Source organism: Podarcis liolepis (assembly GCF_965112155.1).
Source record: "Podarcis liolepis genome assembly, chromosome: 1".
NCBI lineage: Eukaryota > Metazoa > Chordata > Lepidosauria > Squamata > Lacertidae > Podarcis > Podarcis liolepis.
Genome location: NC_139554.1, coordinates 8192555 through 8217037, shown reverse-complemented (window position 1 = coordinate 8217037; position 24483 = coordinate 8192555). Strand labels below are relative to the sequence as shown.

Below are 24483 nucleotides of genomic sequence, written 5' to 3'. Positions count from 1 at the left end.
GGACACTGCACACCCTCACATGTGTGAACGCCTACGTGTGCACACACACAGGCAGAAACGCACAAGGACCCCCACACACAACCCCCCCATGAGAGCAGTGGAGATCAGCTTAGGTGGAGGTGGCAACTGCACCCCTACTCATCAAAAGATAGATGGGCATTCAAGCTCCCCCCTCCCAGGACATCCCATAGAATAATCGAAGCGAAGTTGAAAATGCGGAGGACAGCCAAGGTCTCCTGGCACTTGTTTGGACAAAGAGCGGGGAATTCTGAATGCTTAAGACCTCAGGCCTCCACTGGAAGACAAAGAAAAAAGGAAATGAAACACACCATAAAGAAGATAATCTAAATATAGCTTTGCTATGGAGATATGCGCATATTTGTGCACAGGTGGCAGCAACACACGTATTGTGCAGAAACAGAAGATGCCCCAAATAAAGGCAATTTAGTAATATGCACACATTCTCACAACCCCCTTGTGATGTGGCTAGCATGGCCAGGAGAGAAAGGCTTGGCGAAGTTGGAATTTGATTTGAAAGTGGCGCTAAATGTAATTTCTATAATACCCAGAGAAACACACAACAAAGCCATTCTATTAAGGTTACAACACTTTGCAGATGCAAGCCCTTGTGGACGCTGCGTTAAAATGGTTTATTCTACTTTCCCTTAAAAAAAATATTGGGGGGGGGGGACAATTTACTTATCCAGGTAAGGAGAGATTTCGTCTCAACCAATGCAGAATTTGAACTATGTTCTGTTTCAACCATATTCAAAGAACACTGGTCCACAATATTGAGGGAAGCTGGGCAAGTTACATCCCACATTATTCCCAGCTTCTTGGTAGCCTCCTGGTTCTTAGTGAGATGCAGTCATTCCCATACTCTCCAGCTTTTCTCCAGTGAAAATAGGGACATCCTAAGCATCATATCAAAAACAGGGATGGAAACTTGGAGAGTCTGCATTCCTTAACAAATGCACTCCATTTAGAATGCTTAGGAACATGGAGAGCTGCCTTACACAGAGTTAGACCAGTTACAGATAGGTAGCCGTGTTGGTCTGCCATAGTCAAAATAAAAAAATTCCTTCCAGTAGCACCTTAAAGACCAACTATTTAGTTCTTGGTATGAGCTTTCGTGTGCATGCACACGAAAGGTATCTGAAGAAGTGTGCATGCACACGAAAGCTCATACCAAGAACTAAATACAGTGGTACCTCGCAAGACGAATGCCTCGCAAGACGGAAAACCTGCAAGACGAAAGGGTTTTCTGTTTTGGAGGCACTTCGCAAGACGAATTTCCCTATGGGCTTGCTTCGCAAGAAGAAAGCCCATAGGGAAATCTCCGGGGACCTCTTTTAAATGCTGGTGGTGGGGAGCAAAGCCTTTCCCCCCTCCGGCCTTCAGAAGTGGTCCAGGAAGGCCGGCGGGGGCCGAAAGGCTTTGCTCCCCACCGCCAGCATTTTAAAAGCAGTCCGGGATAGCAGGGAAGCGCTTCCCGCTATCGCGGACGGCTTTTGAAGGCAGGCGGGGGGGGGGAGCAAAGACTTTCGCCCCCCGCCCGCCTTCAGAAGAGGTCCAGGACCTCTTCTGAAGGCGGACGGGGGGCGAAAGTCTTTGCTCCCCCCTGACTGCCTTCCCGGGAGAGCGGAGAAAGGCAGCGCGTTTCTCCGCTGTCCCGGACGGCTTTTGAAGGCAGGCGGGGGGGGGCAAAGACATTCGCCCCCCGCCCGCCTTCAGAAGAGGTCCAGGACCTCTTCTGAAGGCAGGCGGGGGGCTAAAGTCTTGCTCCCCCCTGCCTGCCTTCCCGGGAGAGCGGAGAAAGGCAGCACGTTTCTCCGCTGTCCCGGACGGCTTTGGAAGGCAGGCGGGGGGGCAAAGACTTTCGCCCCCCGCCCGCCTTCAGAAGAGGTCCAGGACCTCTTCTGAAGGCGGGCGGGGGGCAAAAGTCCTTGTCCCCCCTGCCTGCCTTCCCAGGGGCTTTTACATCGCCCCGGACAGCGGAGAAGTCCTCCGCTGTCCCGGGCGATTTTAAAATGCCGCCCGCCAGCATTTTAAGATCGCCCCGGACAGCGGAGAAGTCCTCCGCTGTCCCAGGTTTTTTAAAATGCTGGGAGTGGGAAGAAAAGCCCTTGTTTCCCCCCCCCCCCAGCCTTCAGAAGAGGTCGGGGGACAGACTGTCCCCGGACCTGGTCTGAAGGCGGTTTCCATAGGAACGCATTAATTGATTTTCAATGCATTCCTATGGGAAACCGTGCATCGCAAGACGAAAAACTCGCAAGAAGAAAAAACTTGCGGAACGAATTAATTTTGTCTTGCGAGGCACCACTGTAGTTGGTCCTTAAGGTGCTACTGGAAGGAATTTTTTTATTTTGAGAGTTAGACCAGTGGGACATTTGGCACAATACTGTCTAGACCAGTGTTTCCCAACCTTTTTTGGGCAAAGGCACACTTGTTTGATGAAAAAAATCTCGAGGCACACCACCATTACAGCCCCGTGACATCAGCGTGCAGCGTCACGCCGGGAGGGACGCACGAAAGTGTAAGTTTCAATTTTTTTCCCTCCCCCTTGCCGGGGAACCTCCAAGCTTTGGAGGTTCTTTCTTTCTTTCTTTCTTTCTTTCTTTCTTTCTTTCTTTCTTTCTTTAACATTCAACACATATTTTCACAACAATATTAAAGGTAAAGGGACCCCTGACCATTAGGTCCAGTCATGGCCGACCCTGGGGTTGTGGCGCTCATCTCACTTTATTGGCTGAGGGAGCTGGCCTTTGTCATCAGACAGCTTCCGGGTCATGTGGCCAGCATGACTAAGCCTCTTCTGGCGAACCAGAGCAGCGCACAGAAACGCCGTTTACCTTCCTGCCGGAGAAGTACCTATTTATCTACTTGTACTTTGACGTGCTTTTGAAGTTTATTTTATCTTTCTTATCTTTATTCTTTACATCTTATAGAGCGAAAAATACAGTAAAGCACCACTCCCCTCTTTTTTGTTTGGTCTGAGGATATAAATTCTACTTCTAGTTTGGGATTTATCAATATTCTCTTATGTTTTCTTTTTACATATGTTTCTTGTATGCAAATTATATCCAGTTTTTGTTTAATCACTATATGCTCTACTTTGTTTCTCTTCTTTTTGTCGTTCAAACGATTTACGCTCCATGTAAGTATTTTTAAAGTCACCCTTTATTTTTAAAAACAGAACAGAGAGGAAAATTACGGTGATTAAGTCCTAGTGAATTAAAGAACATAGAAATGAAGAAAAGAGAAAAAAAGGGGGAAAGAAAAAATTCCTACAGGGCATGTTGTGTTGCTTACTCACTCTCACTTTCACGATCTGAAACCACCTGTTTAATATTGGGATCTCCCTCTATTGGCTGTCTTTCCCCTCCTAACTTCTTCCAATATTTCCTCCAAGAAATATTAGCCTCCTTAACTGACTCAAATATTTGTTTCTTCCCCTTGATGTTGAATGATATTCCTTCCAGAAACTCCCACTTATAGTTTATTGGTTTGGTTTTCAATGCTTTAGCCAGAAATTGGAATTTGTCTCTTTTTTTCAATAGACGTGGCGGAATTTCTTTCAGGATTATAATCTCTTTTGCCTTGATTCTAAATTTTCTTTGATCCCTAGTCTGCAAGATTTTATTCCTTAGTTTATTGGTGGTGAAAGTTATTAGACAATCTCCTGGCTATTTATTTGCTTTTGCTTTTTTGGAGTTTACTCTAAATACATTCTCTGTGTTACTGTTGATGTAGCCTAGAGTCACTTTGGAGAATAGACGACACGGCGGAAACTGTCGTACTTTAAGACGACACCCAATTTTGAACTTTATTGGGGGGGGGGAATATACCAGTAGTCTTATACATGGAAAAATAAGTATTTACACCTTCAGTCTGCATGGAAGGAGTCCAGATCTTACGACATTGTCAGTTCAAGAGGCAGCAGTACAGGCATCCTGCTGCCTCTCTCTCCAAGATGGACCTCTTCTTCCCCCCTCCTTCTTTCTCCCAGAAACCCCTTGCCCTCCCCCAGAACAGGTACCATGGCAACCTCCCAAATCTCCAATGTTGATTCACACCTAGGGGCAAGAGAGACGTTCCCTTGCATTGTTAATGACCCCTATTGTACTCTTGATAGCTGTAGGTCAGCCAGGTTAATTTGCATAAGCCAGCCCAGGAATTCCCTGTCTGGAACAGCTCTGCAGTTTATGTTTTAATCCATAACCCAATTAACCAAAATCCTAGCATTTATTCATTCCAAGGGTTTAACAATAGCATTAGCTTTGCTGCTGAATCATACTATTGACTTATGTTCAGCCTGTGGTCCACCAAAATCCCTAGATCCTTTTCACCTGTACTGCTAGTAAGCCAGGTGTCCCCCATCCTATATTTGTGCATCTGGTTCTTCTTGCCTAAGTGCAGAACCCTACTGAAATTCATTTTGTTAGCTTGGGTTCAATTTAGGGTTGTAAAAAGAGGACACATTTGCCGATTTCTGCTTTTAACTATGGGTCACTATTAGATTCAGGCAGGTAACTGTGTTGATCTGACGCAGTCGAAATAAATAAAAAAATGGCCCAGTAGCACCTTAGAGACCATACTTAGTTGGTCTCTAAGTATGTTCTGGTTATAAGCTTTTGTGTGCATGCACACTTCTTCAGAGCTTCACCAAAGCTTATACCCAGAACATACTTAGTTGGCCTCTAAGCTGCTACTTCTTTATGGATCGCTATGAAGACACTGCCCATGAAAAAGAGGGCATGTCCTGGGAAAAGAGGAGAAATGGCAACCCTAAATTCTGATTCTTCTGTGGCATTAGCTACCCCTCCCAGTTTGGTGGCATCTGCAAATCTGATGAGCATTCCCATTGCTTGACAATAGATCAAGCTTGCTCCCAGTACATTTCTAAAATACTGTGGGCTGATCTTCCTACCAGCTTTTCAGACCTAGAGGCTGTCAGCAGCCCAGCTGGTACAGAGGGGGTGACCTCACAGAGGACCAGGTAAGTAAAAGAGGGGAATGTACTCATGACCTCATAGAGCCCTTGTGGGAGGGGGTTAAGCTGCTCCTCCCAAATAGCTACCCAGTGAAAGGAAGCCACTGAGACTCTCCCATCAAATACTGGGAGTTGATGAAGTGGATAATTTAAGAAGAATTAGAATCAAAGGACCCTGTCAGGGTGAGTGAGGGGCCAAGCAAAGACCTCTCTGCTCCTTTCAATTCCCTCCTCCAAATGACCCCTGGGCTGGTTATGGATGTGGGAAAACACATTAGCTCCACCATGACAAAACCTCCTGGTTTTCTCCCTCCATGTTTCCCAATGAACTGTATTTCTTAAAAAACCCCAAACCAAACCCAGAAAGAGAAAATGCATTTTGACATGCAGTGTCCTAACCGACTTTCCCGAGAAGTCATTGAAGCAGTCTTGATTTTTCACAATAAAAAAATTCCTTCCAGTAGCACCTTAAAGACCAACTAAGTTAGTTCTTGGTATGAGCACACGAAAGCTCATACCAAGAACTAACTTAGTTGGTCTTTAAGCTGCTACTGGAAGGAATTTTTTTTATTTTGACTATTGCAGACCAACACGGCTACCTATCTGTAACTTGATTTTTCACAGTTAATATAATCTTTTATTTTAGACACCTATACAACATGAAGCACCATTTTCAAAATACTCACTTTTTCTAGTCTTTCTAGCAACATATTCACATATGGTTTTTGTCATCTGAGTGCCACACTTTTATTTTTCCAATTGATCAGTATTCATCTTTTTGCCGTGGTAAGGGCATGGAGAGTCCCTTCGTAAGGTTTCATTTCCTGGGTATATAATTCAAAAGGATATTTTACACTGTAAATGTCAGATTATTCCGTACAGTTCTGTTGATAGCTTCTGTTACCTTCTGCCAAAAATCTTTCAATATAGGACAATGAAAAACACATAGGTTTTGGGGAAGCATTTTACCCGAGTGCATCTCCAACAGTTAGATACCTTAGATAGCCCTTTACTAAACAAATGTAATGGGGTCCAGTATATTCAAAATTTTATTTTTTGTTGTATGAGCCTCAATGTAAGGTACAGAGATCCCCTGTTAAGGCACTTAAAAGAGTTTCCCACTGTGAGGTGAAAATTGAGGTCTCTAATTCTTTATCCCATCCCTCCCTCAGTACCTGTATATAAAATTGATTTATATATGTTGATGGCCGTTTTTTGCTGCATAAGAATGAATCAACTGCTTTCTTATCTCTGGGGTCTCTGAGGCTGTAAAAGTAGCTGTTCCGTAGATGGTGGTTAGCAATATCAGGAGATATTGCCATTGTAGGTAGTCTGTATTTGTCTCTTCAAAAGGAATATGTATAAGATACATCCTCTTCATTTATCAGCTGGTCTGACATTAATATACCCAAATTCATCCACCTCTTCCATACAACCATTTCTTTCCCGATTTTTAAAGATGGGTTTCCCCACAAAGTCATTTTGTCATGGGAGAAGAGGTCAAATGTATATTTTTTGGGCATGTGATGCCATATTGTTTGAACTGATGTTGTTGTTTCAATAGTACCTCGAATATTAACGTATTTAGACCCGAGTGCCACCCATCTTTCTTGCAGTGCTACGTAGGAATATTCTAAGGTACCCAATCTAGACAGTTACCATATTTTTCACCCTATAGGACGCACATTTTCCCCTCCAAAAATGAAGGGGAAATGTGTATGCGTCCTATGGGGCGAATGCAGGCTTTCGCTGAAGCCTGGACCCCTCTCGCTCTCCAGGCTTCAGGAAGCTCTGCGCAACCCTCAGGAGACCGGCTCCGATGGCTGCGCAGAGCTGCCTGCAGTCCCTGGCTCAGTGCAGTTCTGCGCGGGCATCGGGACCGGGGCGCGCAGTCCCGCCCGGCTCCCGGTGGCAGCGCAGAGCTGCCTGCAGTCCCGGGCTCAGCGCAGCTCTGCACGGGCATCAGGAGCGGGGCGCAAAGTCCTGCCAGGTTCCCGATGGCTGCACAGAGCTGCCTGCAGTCCCGGGCTCAGCGCACTTCTCCCCATCGCCAGCCCCACAAGCTTGGGGGACAGCGGGGAGGCAGTGTGCGCCTTCCCGCTGTTCCCCGACCTGGTTCTTCCAGCCCCGCACCTGGGGGGGGGATTTTTTTTTTTCTTTATTTCCCCCCCAAAAAACTAGGTGCGTCCTATGGGCCGGTGCGTCCTATGGGGCGCAAAATACGGTATGTTCAGTTGTGGGTCTCCAGAATTGTGTACCTGACAGTAAATATGTTTGGTGATACATTTCTTAATCTGGGATCCCGAATCCTCCTGTTTTATGAATTCTTGGAACTGAAGAGCCCCAAATGCATTTTCTAAACAAAGATTTAATATTGTGAAAGTATTTGCTCAGTATACGAATTGGAATTTATCTTAAGATATAAACTAGTCTAGGTATTATGTTCAGTTTAAGAGCATTGACCTTTCTCCACAGGGTCAGGTTCAATAACTGCCATCCCTTGATATCCATTGATAAGTCATGATACATTTCATTGATGTTTAAAAATACTAATTTAGATAAACCTTGTGGTATTAACAACGCACGTTCAGCTTGTGGTCCACCAAGACCCCTGGATCCTTTTTGCATGTACTGCTACTTAGCCATGTGTCCCCCATTTTCTATTTGTGCATCTGGTTCCTCCTGCCTAAGTGCAGAACCTTCCCTGTTGAAATTCATTTGGTTAGCTTGGGTCCAGCTATGGAGAGTGCTCAGCTATGGGGCTGTACTGTTGAGTCTGGGTCAAGACAAATAAGGACTCGCTTACTAAACTATAGTCGCTCTTGTGTCTGCTTCTTCCTTGGCCCTCATTCCCACACAGAACAACATGCATGTCAGCAGGGCACAGGGCGTCCTACTTCTGGCTGGCCTCTTAACTTACGTTGTGATGGGTGCCTTCGTCTTTGAGCTTCTGGAGAACGATCACCACAAAAAAGTAGAAGAGGAAACGTTTCACATGAAAGAGGAATTTTTTTTGAACTACACCGCTCTCACCCCAGAAGAGGTGGAGTTATTCATACAGGTAAGGTATTACTTTAGCAAGACTGAAAGGGATGACCGTGGCATGACACCAGAGGTTGAGAGGTCAGAAAGTATATATGGGGTGAATACAGTTTAGGAGGTGGGAATTGAGGTGGGGACAGAATCAGTGGCCAGCATAGAGCCTTCCTTCTGCATGTGGAATGTTATCCCCATGGAGGATTAGGCAAATTGATGGAGTGTATGTTTTGGGAGGAAGGAGAGAAACACTTAGTATTGAACTTGATATATAAACAATACAACTTCTGACAGTGTTGCCATCAGTTCTATTTTTCTTGGAAAAATGGGGCCTGGAGATCTTGGAACTCACCATGAACACCTCCTTCCTTCTCTGATAAATGCAATGCTGCCCACTTGAGAGCTGACGGAACTGAGTTCCAGAGAGTTCCGGCTAAAAAAAAGCCCTAGTTGCCATCCTGACAAGTCAAGACTCGTCTTTTAAGTATTGTGTAAGGAGTCTACTTTATCACTAAGCTTTGAGGGTGAAACCACTGCATCACTCTCAACAACTCAAACATAAATCACAGTTTTCATTGGGAAAGCTTGGTGCAAACCACAAGCCATGGCCTCGGTCCAGTATACCTGAAGGAGCATCTCCACCTCCAACGTTCTGCCCGGACACTGAGGTCCAGTGCCGAGGGCCTTCTGGCGGTTCCCTCACTGCGAGGAGCCAAGTTACAGGGAACCAGGCAGAGGGCCTTCTCAGTAGTGGCACCCGCCCTGTGGAATGCCCTCCCACCAGATGCCAAAGAGAAAAATAAGTACCAAACTTTTAGAAGACATCTGAAGGCAGCCCTGTTTAGGGAAGCTTTTAATGTTTAATAGGTTATTGTATTTTAGTGTTTTGTTGGAAGCCACCCAGAGTGGCTGGGGAAACCCAGCCAGATGGGCGGGGTATAAATAATAAATTATTATTATTATTATTATTATTATTATTATTATTATTATTATTATTTTGAAAAGTTGAGTGTGCATAAGCCCTATGCCTACCAGTTACTGGGGGTGACAAGTAAGTGAAGGGAGGGCTGTTGTGCTCAGGTCTTGTTTGTGGGCTTCCCATGAGCATTGGGCTGGCCACTGGGGGAAGAACGTGCTGGACTGATCTAGAAGAACATCAATGAATGCATCGTGATTTGGTTAGTGGTATCTGGTGATAATCAGAGGAGGGGCTATTCCTATTGTTGGAATATTCAAACTGAGTCTTGCATTCAATTGCAGAAACTGGTAAACGCTGTTCGGTCGGGAATAGATCCAGTAGGAACCCATCCTCATGAAAAACACAGCAGCTGGGATTTCACTCATTCTTTCTTCTTCGTGGGCACTATGCTATCCACAATTGGTAATTTGGTTCTTTCTTTCTTTAAATAATATTTATTAAATTTCCATTTTAACAATCCAATCAAACCATATTATATATTCCAAATTATACAAATTATCCAGTAATCGAACAGTTCCAATATTATGCCTAATTATAAATTTTGAGCTGACTTCCCATGCGTCGAGATCTGAGGGAATCCTAATCACCTCATAGTTCTGCTGCTTTTCATAATCATTACAATAATTCCCATAATTCATTCTGATGTTAATCATTATTTTCAACAGCCTCTGCGTTCATTCTGCAAGTGAGTTAAGTGAAGACAATATATTTCTGTGTGGGTTTTATGTCCCCCCCCCCTTCTTCTTCTTTATGCTCCCAATCTGTAATCCAAGCTTCCCCTCTGTAAATTCACATCCTCTCTTCTCAAGATGGTGTTTCTGCCAAATCAGCCCAGGAGACTTCCACTGTAGGCGGCTGCCATATTGACACGCAGTCCAAATAGAATCAAATCATGGCGTCTTCCCTATGTTGTTCCTTAAACAACTGCTATTCAAACATTAGGACGCGGGTGGCGCTGTGGGTTAAACCACAGAGCTTAGGACTTGCCGATCAGAAGGTTGGTGGTTCGAATCCCTGCGACGGGGTGAGCTCCCGTTGCTCGGTCCCTGCTCCTGCCAACCTAGCAGTTCGAAAGCACGTCAAAGCGCAAGTAGATAAATAGGTCCTGCTCTGGCGGGAAGGTAAACTGTGTTTCCGTGCGCTGCTCTGGTTTGCCAGAAGTGGCTTAGCCATGCTGGCCACATGACCCGGAAGCTGTACGCCGGCTCCCTCGGTCAGTAAAGCGAGATGAGCGCCACAACCCCAGAGTCGGTCACAACTGGACCTAATGGTCAGGGGTCCCTTTACCTTTACCTTTATTCAAACATTAGCTTTTCCCGGAGGGACTTTACCAAGTAAATCTGGAAATACAAGTATCGAAGAGTAAAATATTAGATGTTTACAGCTTCCAGATTAATGCTGCGTCACAAACCTCCCAGGCAAATATCCAGAACTCTTTGGCATCTCTCCAGTTGTTAATGAGAAGTCGCTTCTACTCCAATATAATAAATCAGGGAGTCTTTTGATCTTCTTCCAGGAAAACAAGAGTTGAAAACCTTGATTTTCCTCCCCCCCCAGTCATTTCCATACAGTTAGTAATTATTAGAGTTGTTAAAACCTTATATATAATGATTTTATTGCATTAGCCATGCGGCCATAGCATAATATACATAGAAATAACAACATAAAATGGGGGTGGGGAGATAAAAGTGTATGCCGTTCTGGGCGAATACTTTGAGAAAATGGGGATAACAAAGGTAACGGGAGATTTAAAACATTGAGTGACAGAGAATACAAAAAACAGGTTCGATTGTGCGGCGTATCGACTACATCTGTGGTATTGAGGAAGGAGTTGGTGCCGCTTTCCTCTTCATCACACTAAGCAGGAAATTAGCTGTCATCTCGGTAATCCAACGGTCAGAATCCTGCAGAAGAAGGGACACTATCCAAGGCTGGATTGGGAGATGAAGCTTGTTCACGAGAGGAGTTAGGAACCGAGATCTTTCATCTGTCCAGTTGGGACAGAAGAGCATTACATGTTCCATAGTCTCCAGAACCGTGTCATTGCAGGAGCATGTTCTATTTGCGCTGGGAACTCTGGAGTAACGACCCGACAGAACTGCTGTAGGAAAACAGTTGAGACGGGCACAGGTAAAGGCCCTTCGTTTAGCCTCCGAAGGAATTGTAAAGCAGTATAGAGGGATCCCTTCAGGGGGCGGAATAGCTAGGGCTAAGCCTGAACACGGCCCTCTTGCATGGGAAGCTGTGTTAGAGAAGTCAAGTTGCTGCAGCTTCTTTTTGATTAGAGGTAGGGCTGCCGGGCTTATACACTCTAAATTAAAAACAGTTTTGCGGTTCAAATTGAGAAGAGAGCGGAATTTGAGATTAATTGTAGTTTTCCAAGGAGAATTATGAATATCTCTTAGGATCAGATTGGAGAAACCACCTCTAATTCGAGCATCCGATGGTAGTAGGTGGGAGCTGTAGGAAATGGCTCGACTCCATGCTCGTTTTACAATTGAGGGCTGGGAGAACTCAAGACGTAAGGCTGCACCTGAGACACATCTTGGGACGCCGGAAAGAGATCTCAGAAACATGTGAAGTGGGCGATCCAAGTTACCTGATATTGCTGTAGTCCATACTTCGCAGCCATATAATAGTTTAGGGACAACTTTGGCATTAAACATTTGAATTGCTGCTGGAAGGTGTTTGCCGCCCTTCTGGTGATAAAATCGGACAATGGCATTAGAGGTTGTAGTTGCAGCAAGAGAGGCAGATTGTAGATGGGTGGTCCAGGAGAGATTATAAGTAAATATTAAGCCTAGATATTTAAAGGCTTTGACCTTTTCTAAGTAGCCACCTGTGATCTTAAGCGGCTCCAGCTTGAGTTTGCGGGATCGAGTGAAGTGGAGAACTTTCGATTTTTTATAATTAATACTAAGAGCTTCCGCCTTACAATAGGCGATAAATGCATTAACTGCATTTGCTAGGTCCGCAGCTGTTCTGGATAAGATGACGGCATCATCCGCATAGAAAAGGGAAGCAACGGGGTGGCCTGCTAAGTGAGGAGGGTACTTAGTTGCTAGCTTCAAAGGGGAAAGGGCGTCATGAAGATAAAGATTAAACAGTAAAGGGGCCAAGAGACAACCTTGTCGGACGCCCCTGGCCGTTGGGAATGGGGTGGTAAGGTAGCCGTTGGGACCAATTCGAACGTGAGCTGTGGTGTTTGAATAAAGGGAAATAATTAGGGAAAGGAGGTGTGGATCAATTCCCAAATGGGCAAGTTTGGACCATAATCTCTGTCTAGGAATGGAATCAAAGGCGGCCTCCAGGTCCATGAAAGCGGCAAACAGGTGGCCTTGCCTTGGTGCAGTGTATTTACTGGCAAGGTGATAAAGAGTTAGACAGTGGTCCATGGTTGATGCTGACTTCTGGAAGCCAATCTGTTCTGGCGGTAGAATGTTTCTCTCATGGACCCATGAAAGAAGTTCTTCCAGTAAGACAGCGGCAAATATTTTCCCCGGAATAGATAGTAAGCTGATGGGGCGATAGTTCCTAGGGATGTTTGGCTGGCCGCCTTTGAAAATCGGGACTATTGTAGCTTCTCTCCAGGAGTCGGGGATGTCTAAGGCGGAGGAGATAGCGGTGAATACAGAAGTCAGCTGTTCACTCCACCAGAGAGGATCAGTCAGGAAAAGGTCCAACGGGACCATGTCTGGGCCGGGGGCCTTATTCCTACGCATGGACATTATGATGTTGAAGATGCGGGTTGAGGTAAAATTTACTGAGGAGGTGGAGCTAGGAGAACGGGAACAGAGGTCCGACGGGGATTGAAGGTGATCTGTAAGATTATTTGGAGAAGCGAAACTGGCCGAATAATAAGCGATCCATTCGTCAGCGGAAATCAGGATAGCTGAATTGGGTGGTGCCGAAGGCCTAACTAAGCGCCAAAAGGAGCGGGAGTCATGCCTCTCTACAGCTGAACGAAGAGTGGACCAAACCTCAAGGATGTGTTGCTGTTTCTTGCAATGAATCATGTTTCTGTATGTCCTTTTAGTAACTAGAAGCTCTGCACGGGTTTGGGGGTCGTTGGAAAATTTGATGATTCTGACCATTTTCCTAATTCGCCTTCTTAGGACTTTACATTCCTTGTCAAACCAAGGCGATTCAGAGAAGAGGCGTTGGTGGGTAGGCGAGGTGGTGGTTATGTAAGTTGTTGAAAAAGCATCAATTAATTTCCGGTATTGGTCAGCGGGCGGAATTGAGTCAGAAAGAACTGTAGGCATATCAAGTGATTTTTGTATGTCCAGGGCAAGAGAGGAGCTGAGGCTTGTCCATTTCTTTGTTTTATATACAGGGTAGCTTTGTACGGTGGAACTATAGTTCGAGGGGACTGAGAATGGCTCTATTAGGCTTAACATTAAAGTCAATGGAAGGTGGTCACCACCAAAATATTCAGCCACTTCCATTTTTGTAGAAATTGAGAATAGCTCCGGCGTCAATAGAATGTAGTCGACAACACTGGTCCCCCGGGAAGAGATGCACGTTAACTGCTGCGAGGACAAGGGAGTAACGTTGCCATTTGCGATGCAAAGATCGTTTTCGATGGCCAATTGGGCCATCAGCCTCCCCGACGCATTTGTTATGGGATCAAGAGAGCATCTATTTCCCCAGGGGTGCTGCAGGGGATTGTCCAGAAGTGCTGCAGAAGATAATATGGCATCGTCGTTGGGACCTATTCTTGCATTAAAGTCACCTAAGAGGATTTGAGGAAGTCCTGGGTTAGTTGTTTGAAGGTCATGAAGCCAAGACGAAAGTTCAGACCACCTTTCATTACAGTCGGAATCATTAATTGCTGGAGGCAGATATACTGTAGTTATCAACCATGGGCTTTTGGTCTTTGGAAGTTGGATCTTTATAGTGAGAAAGTAAGGGGAAGATTTAAGTTCCTCGCAGATAGTGAGGGATAGGCTGGTTGAGATAAGACAGGCGAGGCCAACTTGAGGGCGACCCCTGTTAGCTAGTTTGCGAGCACAGGAGCTAAAGGAACAATAATATGGGAGAGTGATACTTTGTTGGGGCCAGGTCTCTTGGAGGCACACAATGTCAAAAGAAGAGATAAAGTTTATTGCCTCAGGATCCATTTGCTTTGTCGCCCAGCCGTTAACATTCCAGGAGACAATTTTAAGGCTCTGGGGTGGGTTGGATGCGCCTTTCAGGGAAAGAACTACTTTTGCTTGGTTTGTAGGTAAGGATTGAGCCTGTTTGTTTCTAATGGTGTCGAATTTCCGCGGAGATAGGGAGCCGGCTGGCGTTTGCCTCTGGTCTGATCTTTGTCAATTATTTCCCAAGGAACTTTTAGGGATTACTCTTTTATGAGCCGGCCCATTGTTTTCCGGGCATGGCAAACTGGCCAAATGTTCTATAGCTTCGGCTGGTAAGTGTTGAATACTGACATTAGTGGTCACCGGGCCTTTGAAGTATGTTATCTCTTTCTGTAGGTGTTTTTCCGGGACTTGATTGTGGCCTAACTCTGCCTCATCTAGGTACCTCAGTTTGTCCCAAGAGCCTGGTGAGTTCACCTTGGGGATGGTTCTCCCTATTGGAGGTGATGTAGTGTACTCTTCGGTGTACTGGGCCTCCTTGATTGGGAGTAGATTAATTTCAGCCATTGTCTGAAGGTAACGTGGCCGACAGGCCGCCGGGTTTTGTTCTTGTATAGAGTTCAAATTAAAGAGAGTCTGGTCCTTTTTGTGGGCGGCCACATTGATTTCCTTATTTATATCTCTCCCAGCCAGCTTAATTCTTAGCAAGTCTAATCTTTCTAATATTTCAGTTTGTATTGAAGATGGAAATTGGCAAAATTGCCTGATTAAGGTATTTTCTTCCACAGAGAAGGGGTCCTCATCTTCGTTCGCTTGGAATTGCGGGTCTTGCAGGTGAACGTCTTTCCTTTTTAGGTTTAGAGGCACTTGTTTCTGGGGACCAGGCTGGGTTTTGGGAGGTTGTTTCTCCTTACTAAGGTTTGCGTGCTTAGCTTCCAGAAGGGGATTCAGTGGTGCCTTATTTTCAAAAAATCTGAGAATTTGTATCTGGGCCTTTAAGAATATATATCTTGATCTGTAAATAAACTTGGCCAGGTTCAGGTCTCTAAATGTGATCATTATTATATCAACAAATGCAAAATTTTTAATCTCACTTGCTTTCATAAAAAAAATCCGCTAGCTGTTCCTTCCAGAGGGGATTTGCCAAATGTTATCACGCAGGCAAATATCGAAGTAAAGTAAATAAAGGCTCACCCCCACTTTCTGTCCCGTCAGACTGGCACCTCAGATGATAATCCCTTTTCCATTCAAGTCTTCTAAGTCTTCAGAGGCTGAATTAATTGTTTAAATCCAATTTTTCATCTTAAGAAATGGAGACTTGTTGCTCGTCGAGACAGCTTCAGAGAGTGACAGAATCGTGTGGGGGCTTTCCATCCAGCACCCCCAGCCCCTTATTCCTTCCGGATTTGGGGCCAGGTGTTGGGCGACCGCAGATGAGACTGCTCCCTCCGGCCCTGGAGGGGTTTAGGAGGCTGATTACTCCCATCTCAGCCTCTGATTACCCGTGTGAAATGGAGACGATGGAATTTTCAGCCATCTTCCGTAGCAACTAGCCGGAAGTGACAATTTGGTTCTGGCTGGCTTCTCCCCGAAAATAATATGCAGGGCATCCGACGGGTCTCGCTCAGATAAATTGTGTTAAGCTGCAGGCTTTGCTTTTGTTCTTTAATCATCCTTCAAATCTCATCTTTGCATAGGATTGCCACTTCTTTCCAGTAAGCTACAAAATACACAAAAAACCACACACCCTTTTTGTCTGGATGAATTCTTTCAATGCAGAAAACCATGCACTGAATGAGTGGGAGAACATACCCTGTTAGCACTGTCTAATCCAGAGCTTTCCAAACTTTTCAGGTTGGTGACACACTTTTTATACATTTTGTGACACAGTAATTCAGTTTTACTAGCAAACTCGTGGTTAAACTAATTCTTTTCCATCCTTCGCGCGACACATCTACAAACTGCAGCTGAAACACTAATGTGCTGTGACATACAGTTTGGAAAGCTCTGGTTAAGCTTTCTGGTGTGAAGCACAATTCTACTATTCTGCGATTCTATGAATTGCCAGATGCTTGGTGGTTTTCCCCTCTGAGTTCAATTCCACCTGTACACAAGATCCTTTCTCTCTCTATCTCTGCCATATGTTGATCAATATTTCCCCCCAAAGGTTCTATGAGTTTTAAAGAATTCTGGTCTTTCTCTGATACATTTTCATCCCCCATTCTGTGCATCTCATCTGTGAGCTCTTGCAATTGCTCATCCAATAATTGTGGAATGATACCAACAATCAATGTCTTTGCCATAATGAGTTCTGTTCATCTCTCCCTTAGCAGCCTCTGCTTTGAAAACTTGTGTCTGTCCCTTTAAGTAAACAGTGCATTCCATTCCAACGGTTTGAGGCTGAATCCAGACAAGACCGAAGTATTGTTTCTATGGGACAGGGGAAGCCACCCAGAGTGGCTGGGGCAACCCAGTCAGATGGGCGACACCTAAATAATAAATTAAAATTATATTATTACTATTCCCATGCTAGTGGATTCAATCTCACTTTTATAAGCAGCACCAGGATGGAGAGTTAAAAGTAATATAAGATTAAGATTTTGAGCTAACCAGATCATAGAATCATAGAATCATAGAATCATAGAGTTGGAAGAGACCACAAGGGCCATCGAGTCCAACCCCCTGCCAAGCAGGAAACACCATCAGAGCACTCCTGACATATGGTTGTCAAGCCTCTGCTTAAAGACCTCCGCTTAGCCGTTCCTCATAAGGCATCGTTTCCAGGCCTTTGACCATTTTCCCTTATCTGTTGACCATCATCCTTATCTGTTGGGAAACGTTATAGATCATCAATAATTTAAGATAAGCTTTTTGCTTTGTTTTTCAGCCTCTTAATTAATGACTCTTCTTCTTCTAGTATATAGATCAGTCAAGTCTTTATTGAGTCCAATCTCAAAAGAAGCTAAAATGGAGGTTTTGCTGAGCAGATGCTCTGAAGGCTTACTCTGAGGGCTATTATGGGTATCTGGGCACAATGGTGGTTCCTCTGTCTGATACGCTCCTTGCTTGCCCTATTTCATCACCAAAGACATATCATCAAATACATTTCTAAATTTATCCCAAAATAAATATTTTGGAATTCGTTTTTTAATCCAATAACTGTATCACAAATTTTGAGGAAGTGAAAAACCTGAAGGTTAAGGATGTTTCAATTCACAGGCCAGTCTGGGGCACACAGATCAGGTCAGGTCACACTGGAATTGAGAGAAATCAAGTTCCTAGAGCATTTACGAGTCTTTTGGGGCTTGGAAATTGTAACTAATTTTAGCCATTGCTATGTGCCGGCGAGGTTGCTCGAGAGCGAAGAGGCAAGACTCCCACTGGTCTTCTCCAGGCTTTATTATCGGTACAAAAACATTTACAGTGCAGAGCGTCTCAAGTCCATGTCTGCTCAGTCGCTAGCAGAATCTGGGAGTGGGCGGTCCTTAAACTTTCCCCAGCATAACAGTCTTTTGACCCCCATCCTTCTCCTCCCCTCTCTGCGCGTAAACCGACTGCGCAGAGAGGGCGTTGGCAAAGGAGGACTTGCCTCCCCCCCGCTTTGCTCAGGCTCGGTGTTGCGGCTCTCTCTAACATCTTCCGATCCCTGCATCCCCTCCCCACTGGAGGCGGGGCTTCCCTCCTTGCTGGAGGAAGAGCTGCTTTGCACGATCTTTGGAGGCTCCCTGTAACCCAACTGCCCTTCCACCTCTCGGCTCTGAGCACCCCATGATGGGGACAAATGGAGGAACTCCGCTCTCTCCTCACTGCAGATCAACCTACATTTGTTTTCATTGTCATGAAAATGCAGTGATCCCCAGATTTTCATGACAAATATATTATCAATCTTTTGGTGTGTTTTTTAAAGGGTTGCCATGATGAGTCTCCATTTCACCCAATGTTTCACAAGGTCTCCGAAGTCATACCTGCACACTTGGCCTCTTCCATTGCATCTCAGGTCAGTTCTTCCACAGTGGGCCTGTCCGGTCCAAGGAACAGGAGGGAGAGACTTGAAGCTCCCACATAATTATCCTAACACCAAGTGCATCGGCATAAAGGAGATCAGTGAGTGCAGTACATAAAATAAATACATTGGGCTGTATTCAAGGCTGCCATTTCGGTTGTGCACAGAACTCTGCTTGCACAATGAAACTTACCCCTCTTCTTCTCTCTGCACCCCTCTTAGCATCCTCAATGTCTGCTCCAGAGGGTATGGGGATCCTCTGGAGCAGATTTGGGGGTTGTACAGGAGAGAGGAAAGGAAGGAACAGTCAGTCTCAATGTACATGCTGCTCTCCACTGGAAACAACCCTTTGTAGGGACCCTGCTCTGTAACTTCTCTTGTTGTTGTTTAGTCGTGTCCGACTCTTCGTGACCCCATGGACCAGAGCATGCCAGGCACTCCTGTCTTCCACTGCCTCCCGCAGTTTAGTCAAATTCATGCTGGTAGCTTCGAGAACACTGTCCCACCATCTCGTCCTCTATCGTCCCCTTCTCCTTGTGCCCTCCATCTTTCCCAACATCAGGGTCTTTTCCAGGGAGTCTTCTCTTCTCATGAGGTGGCCAAAGTATTGGAGCCTCAGCTTCAGGATCTGTCCTTCCAGTGAGCACTCAGGGCTAATTTCCTTAAGAATGGATGCGTTTAATCTTCTTGCAGTCCATGGGACTCTCAAGAGTCTCCTCCAGCACCATAGGAGTGTGGTGGAGTCTCCTTCTTTGGAGGTCTTTAAGCAGAGGCTTGACAACCATATGTCAGGAGTGCTCTGATGGTGTTTCCTGCCTGGCAGGGGGTTGGGCTCAATGGCCCTTGTGGTCTATTCCAACTCTATGATTCTATGATTCATAATTCAAAAGCATCAATTCTTCGGCAATCAGCCTTCTTTATGGTCCAGCTCTCACTTCCATACTAACTTCTCTAGGTACGGTAATTGGCAGATCGACAGTTGTTGACGTCCTTTGCAACACATTTTTCATTTTTCAACAGGCTACGGAAACCTCTGTCCCCAAACGAAAGAAGGTCAGCTCTTTTGTGTTATTTTTGCTCTCTTTGGAATCCCCTTCAACCTTGTCTGCTTGAACTACATTGGCTCTTCAGTCTCAGGAATCTGCGAAAGCTGTGCAGAGAAACTGTCTGGGAAAGAAAACAAGGTAATTCAGCTACTTTATCTGGAGATGGTTTCTAATCTTACCAATCACAAGACTGGGGCCGACATAGACTGCTATAGACATAGACAGCACCCAGGTCCTGTTTGCAGGTTTCCTGTGGGCATCTAGTCAGCTTCGATGAGAACAGGATCCTCGACTAGACGGGCCCTTGCCTGATCCAGCAGGGCTCTTCTTCTATTATATTGCATATACATATGCATATCTGATTAGGAAGACAAGACTAAATTAGACATGTGCATTATGCCCTCTAATTAAGCGAGGAAGATTAACGCTTGCTCCGCCTTCAAATAGGAATAAGTGTAACTACCATAGAGCTCAACCACCAAAAATTGTGACATCAGCGGAAAACTGTGCTCCAGATGAAGTCTAACTAGGGTGGAATTATTATTATTATCTGTTAATGCAACCTAAAATCACAGTGCATGGCTGTAGGTTGAGAGAACTGAGCTCTGTTGCATGAGAACTGCCTTTTTTCTTTTCTTTTCTTTTCTTTTGCTTTATTTTTCAGAAATCAGCAAGATACGTTGTCGTGTTTGTGGGTGCGGGAATTCTAATGTTTCTTATTTTGCCATCGTTCTTCTTTCAATGGATGGAGGGCTGGAATTATAGTGAAGCTATCTATTTTACATTTATTACACTCAGCACCATTGGTTTTGGAGACTATCAAATAGGTAAGGCTTTCAAAATACTTTCATATTGTGGGCTCAACGGGTTCTACAAATAATACTAGGTCATTTGTGGCCTCAAGGTACTGGTGGCAACCATTCTGTTGTACTGAAAAATATGAAAGCTCAGATCAGGTTTCATCCAAAATGATGGCTTGCAATGATTATAATTTGGAACCCAAACCGTATTTTAAGTTTCTCAAGAACAGATGATCAAGGGTCTGGAAACCAAGCTTTATGATTAGTTGAAGGAGCTGGGTATGTTTAGCCTGGAGAAAAGGAGTCTGAGAGGCGATACGATTGCCATCATCAAATATCTCAAGGGCTGTCACATGGAAGAGGGAGTATGCTTGTTTTCTCCTGCTCTGGAGGGGAGGACTCAAACCAATCTCTTCAAGTTACAAGAAAAGGGATGCTGACTAAACATTTGGGGGGAAATTCTGACAGTAAGAGCTGTTCAGCAGTGGAACAAACTCCCATGAGATGTGGTGGACTCTCTTTCCTTGAAGGAGTTTAAGCAGAGGTTGGATGTCCATCTGTCCTGGATGCTTTCCTTAAGATTCCTGCGTTGCAGGGTGTTGGGCTAGTTGCAGCAAACATGAAAGAAATAAAATGCTTTCCTGGACGGTGATTTTGCACAATTCTCTTAGCTAGCAACTGCCACAACTGCTGCCTGTGATCAACAACTGGAGCAAACATAGAATCATAGAATCATAGAGTTGGAAGAGACCACAAGGGCTATCGAGTCCAACCCCCTGCCAAGCAGGAAACATCATCAGAGCACTCCTGACATATGGTTGTCAAGCCTCTGCTTAAAGCCCTAAATGGCCTCAGCCCTGTATACCTGAAGGAGCGTCTCCACCCCCATCGTTCAGCCTGGACTCTGAGGTCCAGCTCTGAGAGCCTTCTGGCGGTTCCCCCCCTGTGGGAAGTGAGATTACAGGGAACCAGGCAGAGGGCCTTCTCAGTGGTGGCACCCTCCCTGTTGAACACCCTCCCTTCAGATGTCAAGGAGATAAAGAATTACTCAACCTTTAGAAGACATCTGAAGGCAGTCCTGTATAGGGAAGTTCTTAATGTTGTATGTTTTATAATGTTTTGATATATGCTGGAAGCCTCCCAGAGTGGCTGGGGAAACCCAGTGAGATGGGTGGGGTAAAAATAATAAATTATTTTTATTGCACAGAATTTTGCTTAATGGTTGCCACCAATTTGATTTTAATTAATTTTTATAATGAAATGTTTTTAGAATGTTGGATTATTTGACTGTTGTTAGCCGCCCTGAGCCCGGCTTCAGCTGGGGAGGGTGGGATATAAATAAAATTTATTATTATTATTATTATTATTATTATTATTATTATTATTATTAAGCAGGAAGTTATAGGATGTGCACCGATTGGAAATGTGGTAGCACAACCAGGCTCAAACAGCATCATGAGCCCAAACCACCATGAATAGGCAATAATAAGGACATTGGCAGTTTCCTGTGTTCGTCTTCCCACAATTCAGTGGTAGAAATGTGTTTTTAAATGTATGGTTTGAAAATGACCTAATGAGATTTGGATAAACTGAGTTGGTGGGTCCTTTAAATCACCATCACCTCCTCACACATTATTGTTGCTTTTCTCTGTGTCTCCAGGGATGAAGCATGACAGAACCTATTTTCCGGGCTACCAGATGCTCGCAGCCGTTTGGATCGTCGTTGGTCTGGCCTGGTTAGCTGTGCTGTTTGAACTGGTATCTTCATTCCTGGCACCTGTGGATCCAAAACCAAGCTCACAAAAAGACAGCAGAGGGTAAAAATAACACCGCCCCAAAGGAGTCAGTCTGCTACATGTCCACTGGAGAAGAATTTATCATTTCATTCAGGTGGAGACTGACATAAAAATGACTTGCACTCAAGAATTTCAACTGAGCTTTTTATAATTTTATGCCATTGTGTAATTCTGCTGATTCCTTAAAAACTCACTACAGTGGTGCCTCGCAAGACGAAAACAGTGGTGCCTCGTCTTGCGAAGCAAGCCCATTGACGGATTAGCGGATTAGCGCTATTAGCTATTCTCCAGTGAAAATAGGGACATCCTAAGGATCATATCAAAAACAGGGATGGAAACTTGGAGAGTCTGCATTCCTTAACAAATGCACTCCATTTAGAATGCTTAGGAACTGTTGGGATACTGCCAGGGAGACAAAGTCCATCATGGCCCCCAAGCCGGCTGCCGGACGATCCATCGATCTCCCGTAGATACAGTATCAGCAATTAGCGACACGAACTTCCAGAAATAGCTTGCCACATTCCAGAGCTCATGCACACTCTATCAGCAGATAATGCACAGCAAAAGTCGCACTCAGGAGAGCATTATTTACAAGTTTTATTCAGCGTTGATCAGAACAAAAAAAACATGACTGCCTGCTTCAGTGTCTCCAGACACAGAGAGCGAAAACAAAAGACACAACAGAAACATCCTGTGAAACAGGAAATACGCAGACTCTGACTCACAAAGCCTGCTCCCTTTTAAGGTGGGACGGAAATATCCTAACATCCTCCCCCTTTCCGTGTAACCTGTAGTACCTGTGGTTCAGCCCAATTGGAACCTCTGTACATAAACCTTAAGTTGTTCTCTGTTAACAACCTTAGACAACAGATCAGCAGGAATTTCATTTCCTGCCATGTAGGACACCTGAATGAGTCCTTTCTGAATACACTCTCTTGCACGATGTAGCTTAATCTGCAAGTAATTGGTTCTTTGCTTGCAACTCTCCGAGTTTAGCAAAGCCAAACGGGATCTATTGTCTTGATACACTTGTATAGGACATTTCACAGAAACTCTGATGGCCTTAAACAATTGCATCAACCATTCACAATCCATGAGTGAAAATGACAAAGCATTGAGTTCTGCTTCACAGGAACTTAGGCTCACTGTCGTCTGCTTCTTGCACAGCCAGTCAAACAGACAGTTGTTGTACATGTAGCACACTCCAGAAGTGCTTGTACCATCCGTGGTGTCACTTCCAAAACTTGCATCTGCAAAGATTTTAAGACCTCCAGTCTTCTGACTGGTGAATCTCAGCCTGTAGTGCAAAGTCCCTTTCAAATAGCAGGCTATGCGCTTCAGAGCTTTCCAATCCTGAACAGTAGGATTATTCGCATGTCTGCTAAGCAGGTTAGTGCTTACAGCTATGTCAGGCCTTAAGCATCTAGCAATGAAATTCAACTTGCCTAGAATGCATCTGTACAGCGTAGTGTCAGAAAACGCTTCAGCAGTACTGTCTACCTGGTAACCTGTCACCATCGGTGTGTCTGCTGGGTTTGCATCAACCAAATTCAACCTGGTTAATACATCAGCAATTTTCTGTGTTTGGTGTACCAGAAAATTACCTGCTTGGTCCCTCTCCACCTGCAGAGAAAGATAGTTGGATACCTCACCAAGATCCTTCATATCAAAGCGCTCCTTCAGCTGAGCTAGGGTGCTTTGGTACAAAGCCTGATTCTTCCAAAACATCAGAAGATCATCAACAAAACACAAACAATACAGTTTCTTTTGCCCCTCCTCCTTGACAAACACACATGGATCAGCTTTGCCCTGGTGAAAACCTAGAGAAAGCAATGTCTCAGTGAGTTTTGTGTTCCAACACCTGACACTCTGCTTGAGACCATATAAGGATTTCTGGAGTTTACAGACCATTCCCTTCTGTATCTGCATTCCATCAGGTGGAAGCATAAACAGCTCCTCCCCCAAAATCCCGTACAAAAAAGCTGTATTAATGTCATGATGGGAAACATGCAGTTTCTCCTCTGCAGCTATCTTGAGCATCAGCCAAATGCTCTCATACTTGACGGTGGGTGAGTAGGTCTCGTGGTAATCCTGTCCTGGTACCTGTGAAAAACCTCTGGCAACCAATCTGGCTTTGTGTCTGACAACCTTGCCATTCTGGTCTGTCTTGGCCTTGAAGACTCATTTGCTGCCAACCAGTCTCATTCCTGGGACTACCGGTACCAGCTCCCAAGTTTGGTTCCTGTTCAAGGAATCAACTTCAGCCTTCATGGCATTAAGCCAAGGCTCAGCATCTTTAGAGGTTAACTCCTAAACCTCTTTGAAGCTTGAAGGTTCCCATACCTTCTCTGAGCTACTAAAAACAGCAGTTGCTGTCTTAGCAAACTCATCAGCAAATCTCTTTGGAGGTTTGCCCTTCGTCGCCCTTTCAGACCTGCGTACTAGACGCAAGTCTTCTGGACTCATCTCCTCCTTCTTAGGAGAAAAGTGACCAATGGTGAACAGTCGTTCTTCCAGTTCATTGTCAGACGCATCAGATGGTCTGACTGAGGCCTTTGCGCTCTTGTAGTCTGCTGTGTCATCACTGTCGCTGACACCAGCAGCAGCACCACCCACTGGGCTGGAATCCGAACTCTGTGTTACGGAAAAGGAGCAATGCGGCAGCGAGCTGCAGCTGGCTGGAAAGCAAAACATGATAGGAATGTTTGGGACTGTACCGTGAGAACAAAGGGGCAGTCTATTCACT

The 24483-nt window shown here is 44.9% G+C and overlaps 1 protein-coding gene across 1 annotated transcript; it reads left to right on the top strand.

The window, feature by feature from the left end:
• Positions 1-5038: 5038 nt before the first annotated feature.
• On the top strand, positions 5039-21867 carry LOC310714656 (potassium channel, subfamily K, member 16-like). The gene is made up of 6 exons (XM_083520193.1): positions 5039-5176; positions 7854-8054; positions 9290-9410; positions 19116-19279; positions 19806-19968; positions 21602-21867. The coding sequence occupies exons 2-6, from the start codon at positions 7860-7862 to the stop codon at positions 21760-21762; spliced, it is 804 nt and encodes a 267-aa protein (XP_083376319.1). The 5' UTR covers positions 5039-5176; positions 7854-7859; the 3' UTR covers positions 21763-21867.
• The last annotated feature ends 2616 nt before the right edge of the window (positions 21868-24483 follow it).

Bases quoted from the DNA above. Each gene is read 5' to 3' on its own strand.
- LOC310714656 (XM_083520193.1), top strand. From the start codon at position 7,860: ATGCATGTCAGCAGGGCACAGGGCGTCCTACTTCTGGCTGGCCTCTTA. The intron at 9,411-19,115 runs GTAATTTGGTTC...ATTTTTCAACAG, and splicing joins CACTATGCTATCCACAATTG to GCTACGGAAACCTCTGTCCC. The intron at 19,280-19,805 runs GTAATTCAGCTA...TTTATTTTTCAG, and splicing joins TGTCTGGGAAAGAAAACAAG to AAATCAGCAAGATACGTTGT.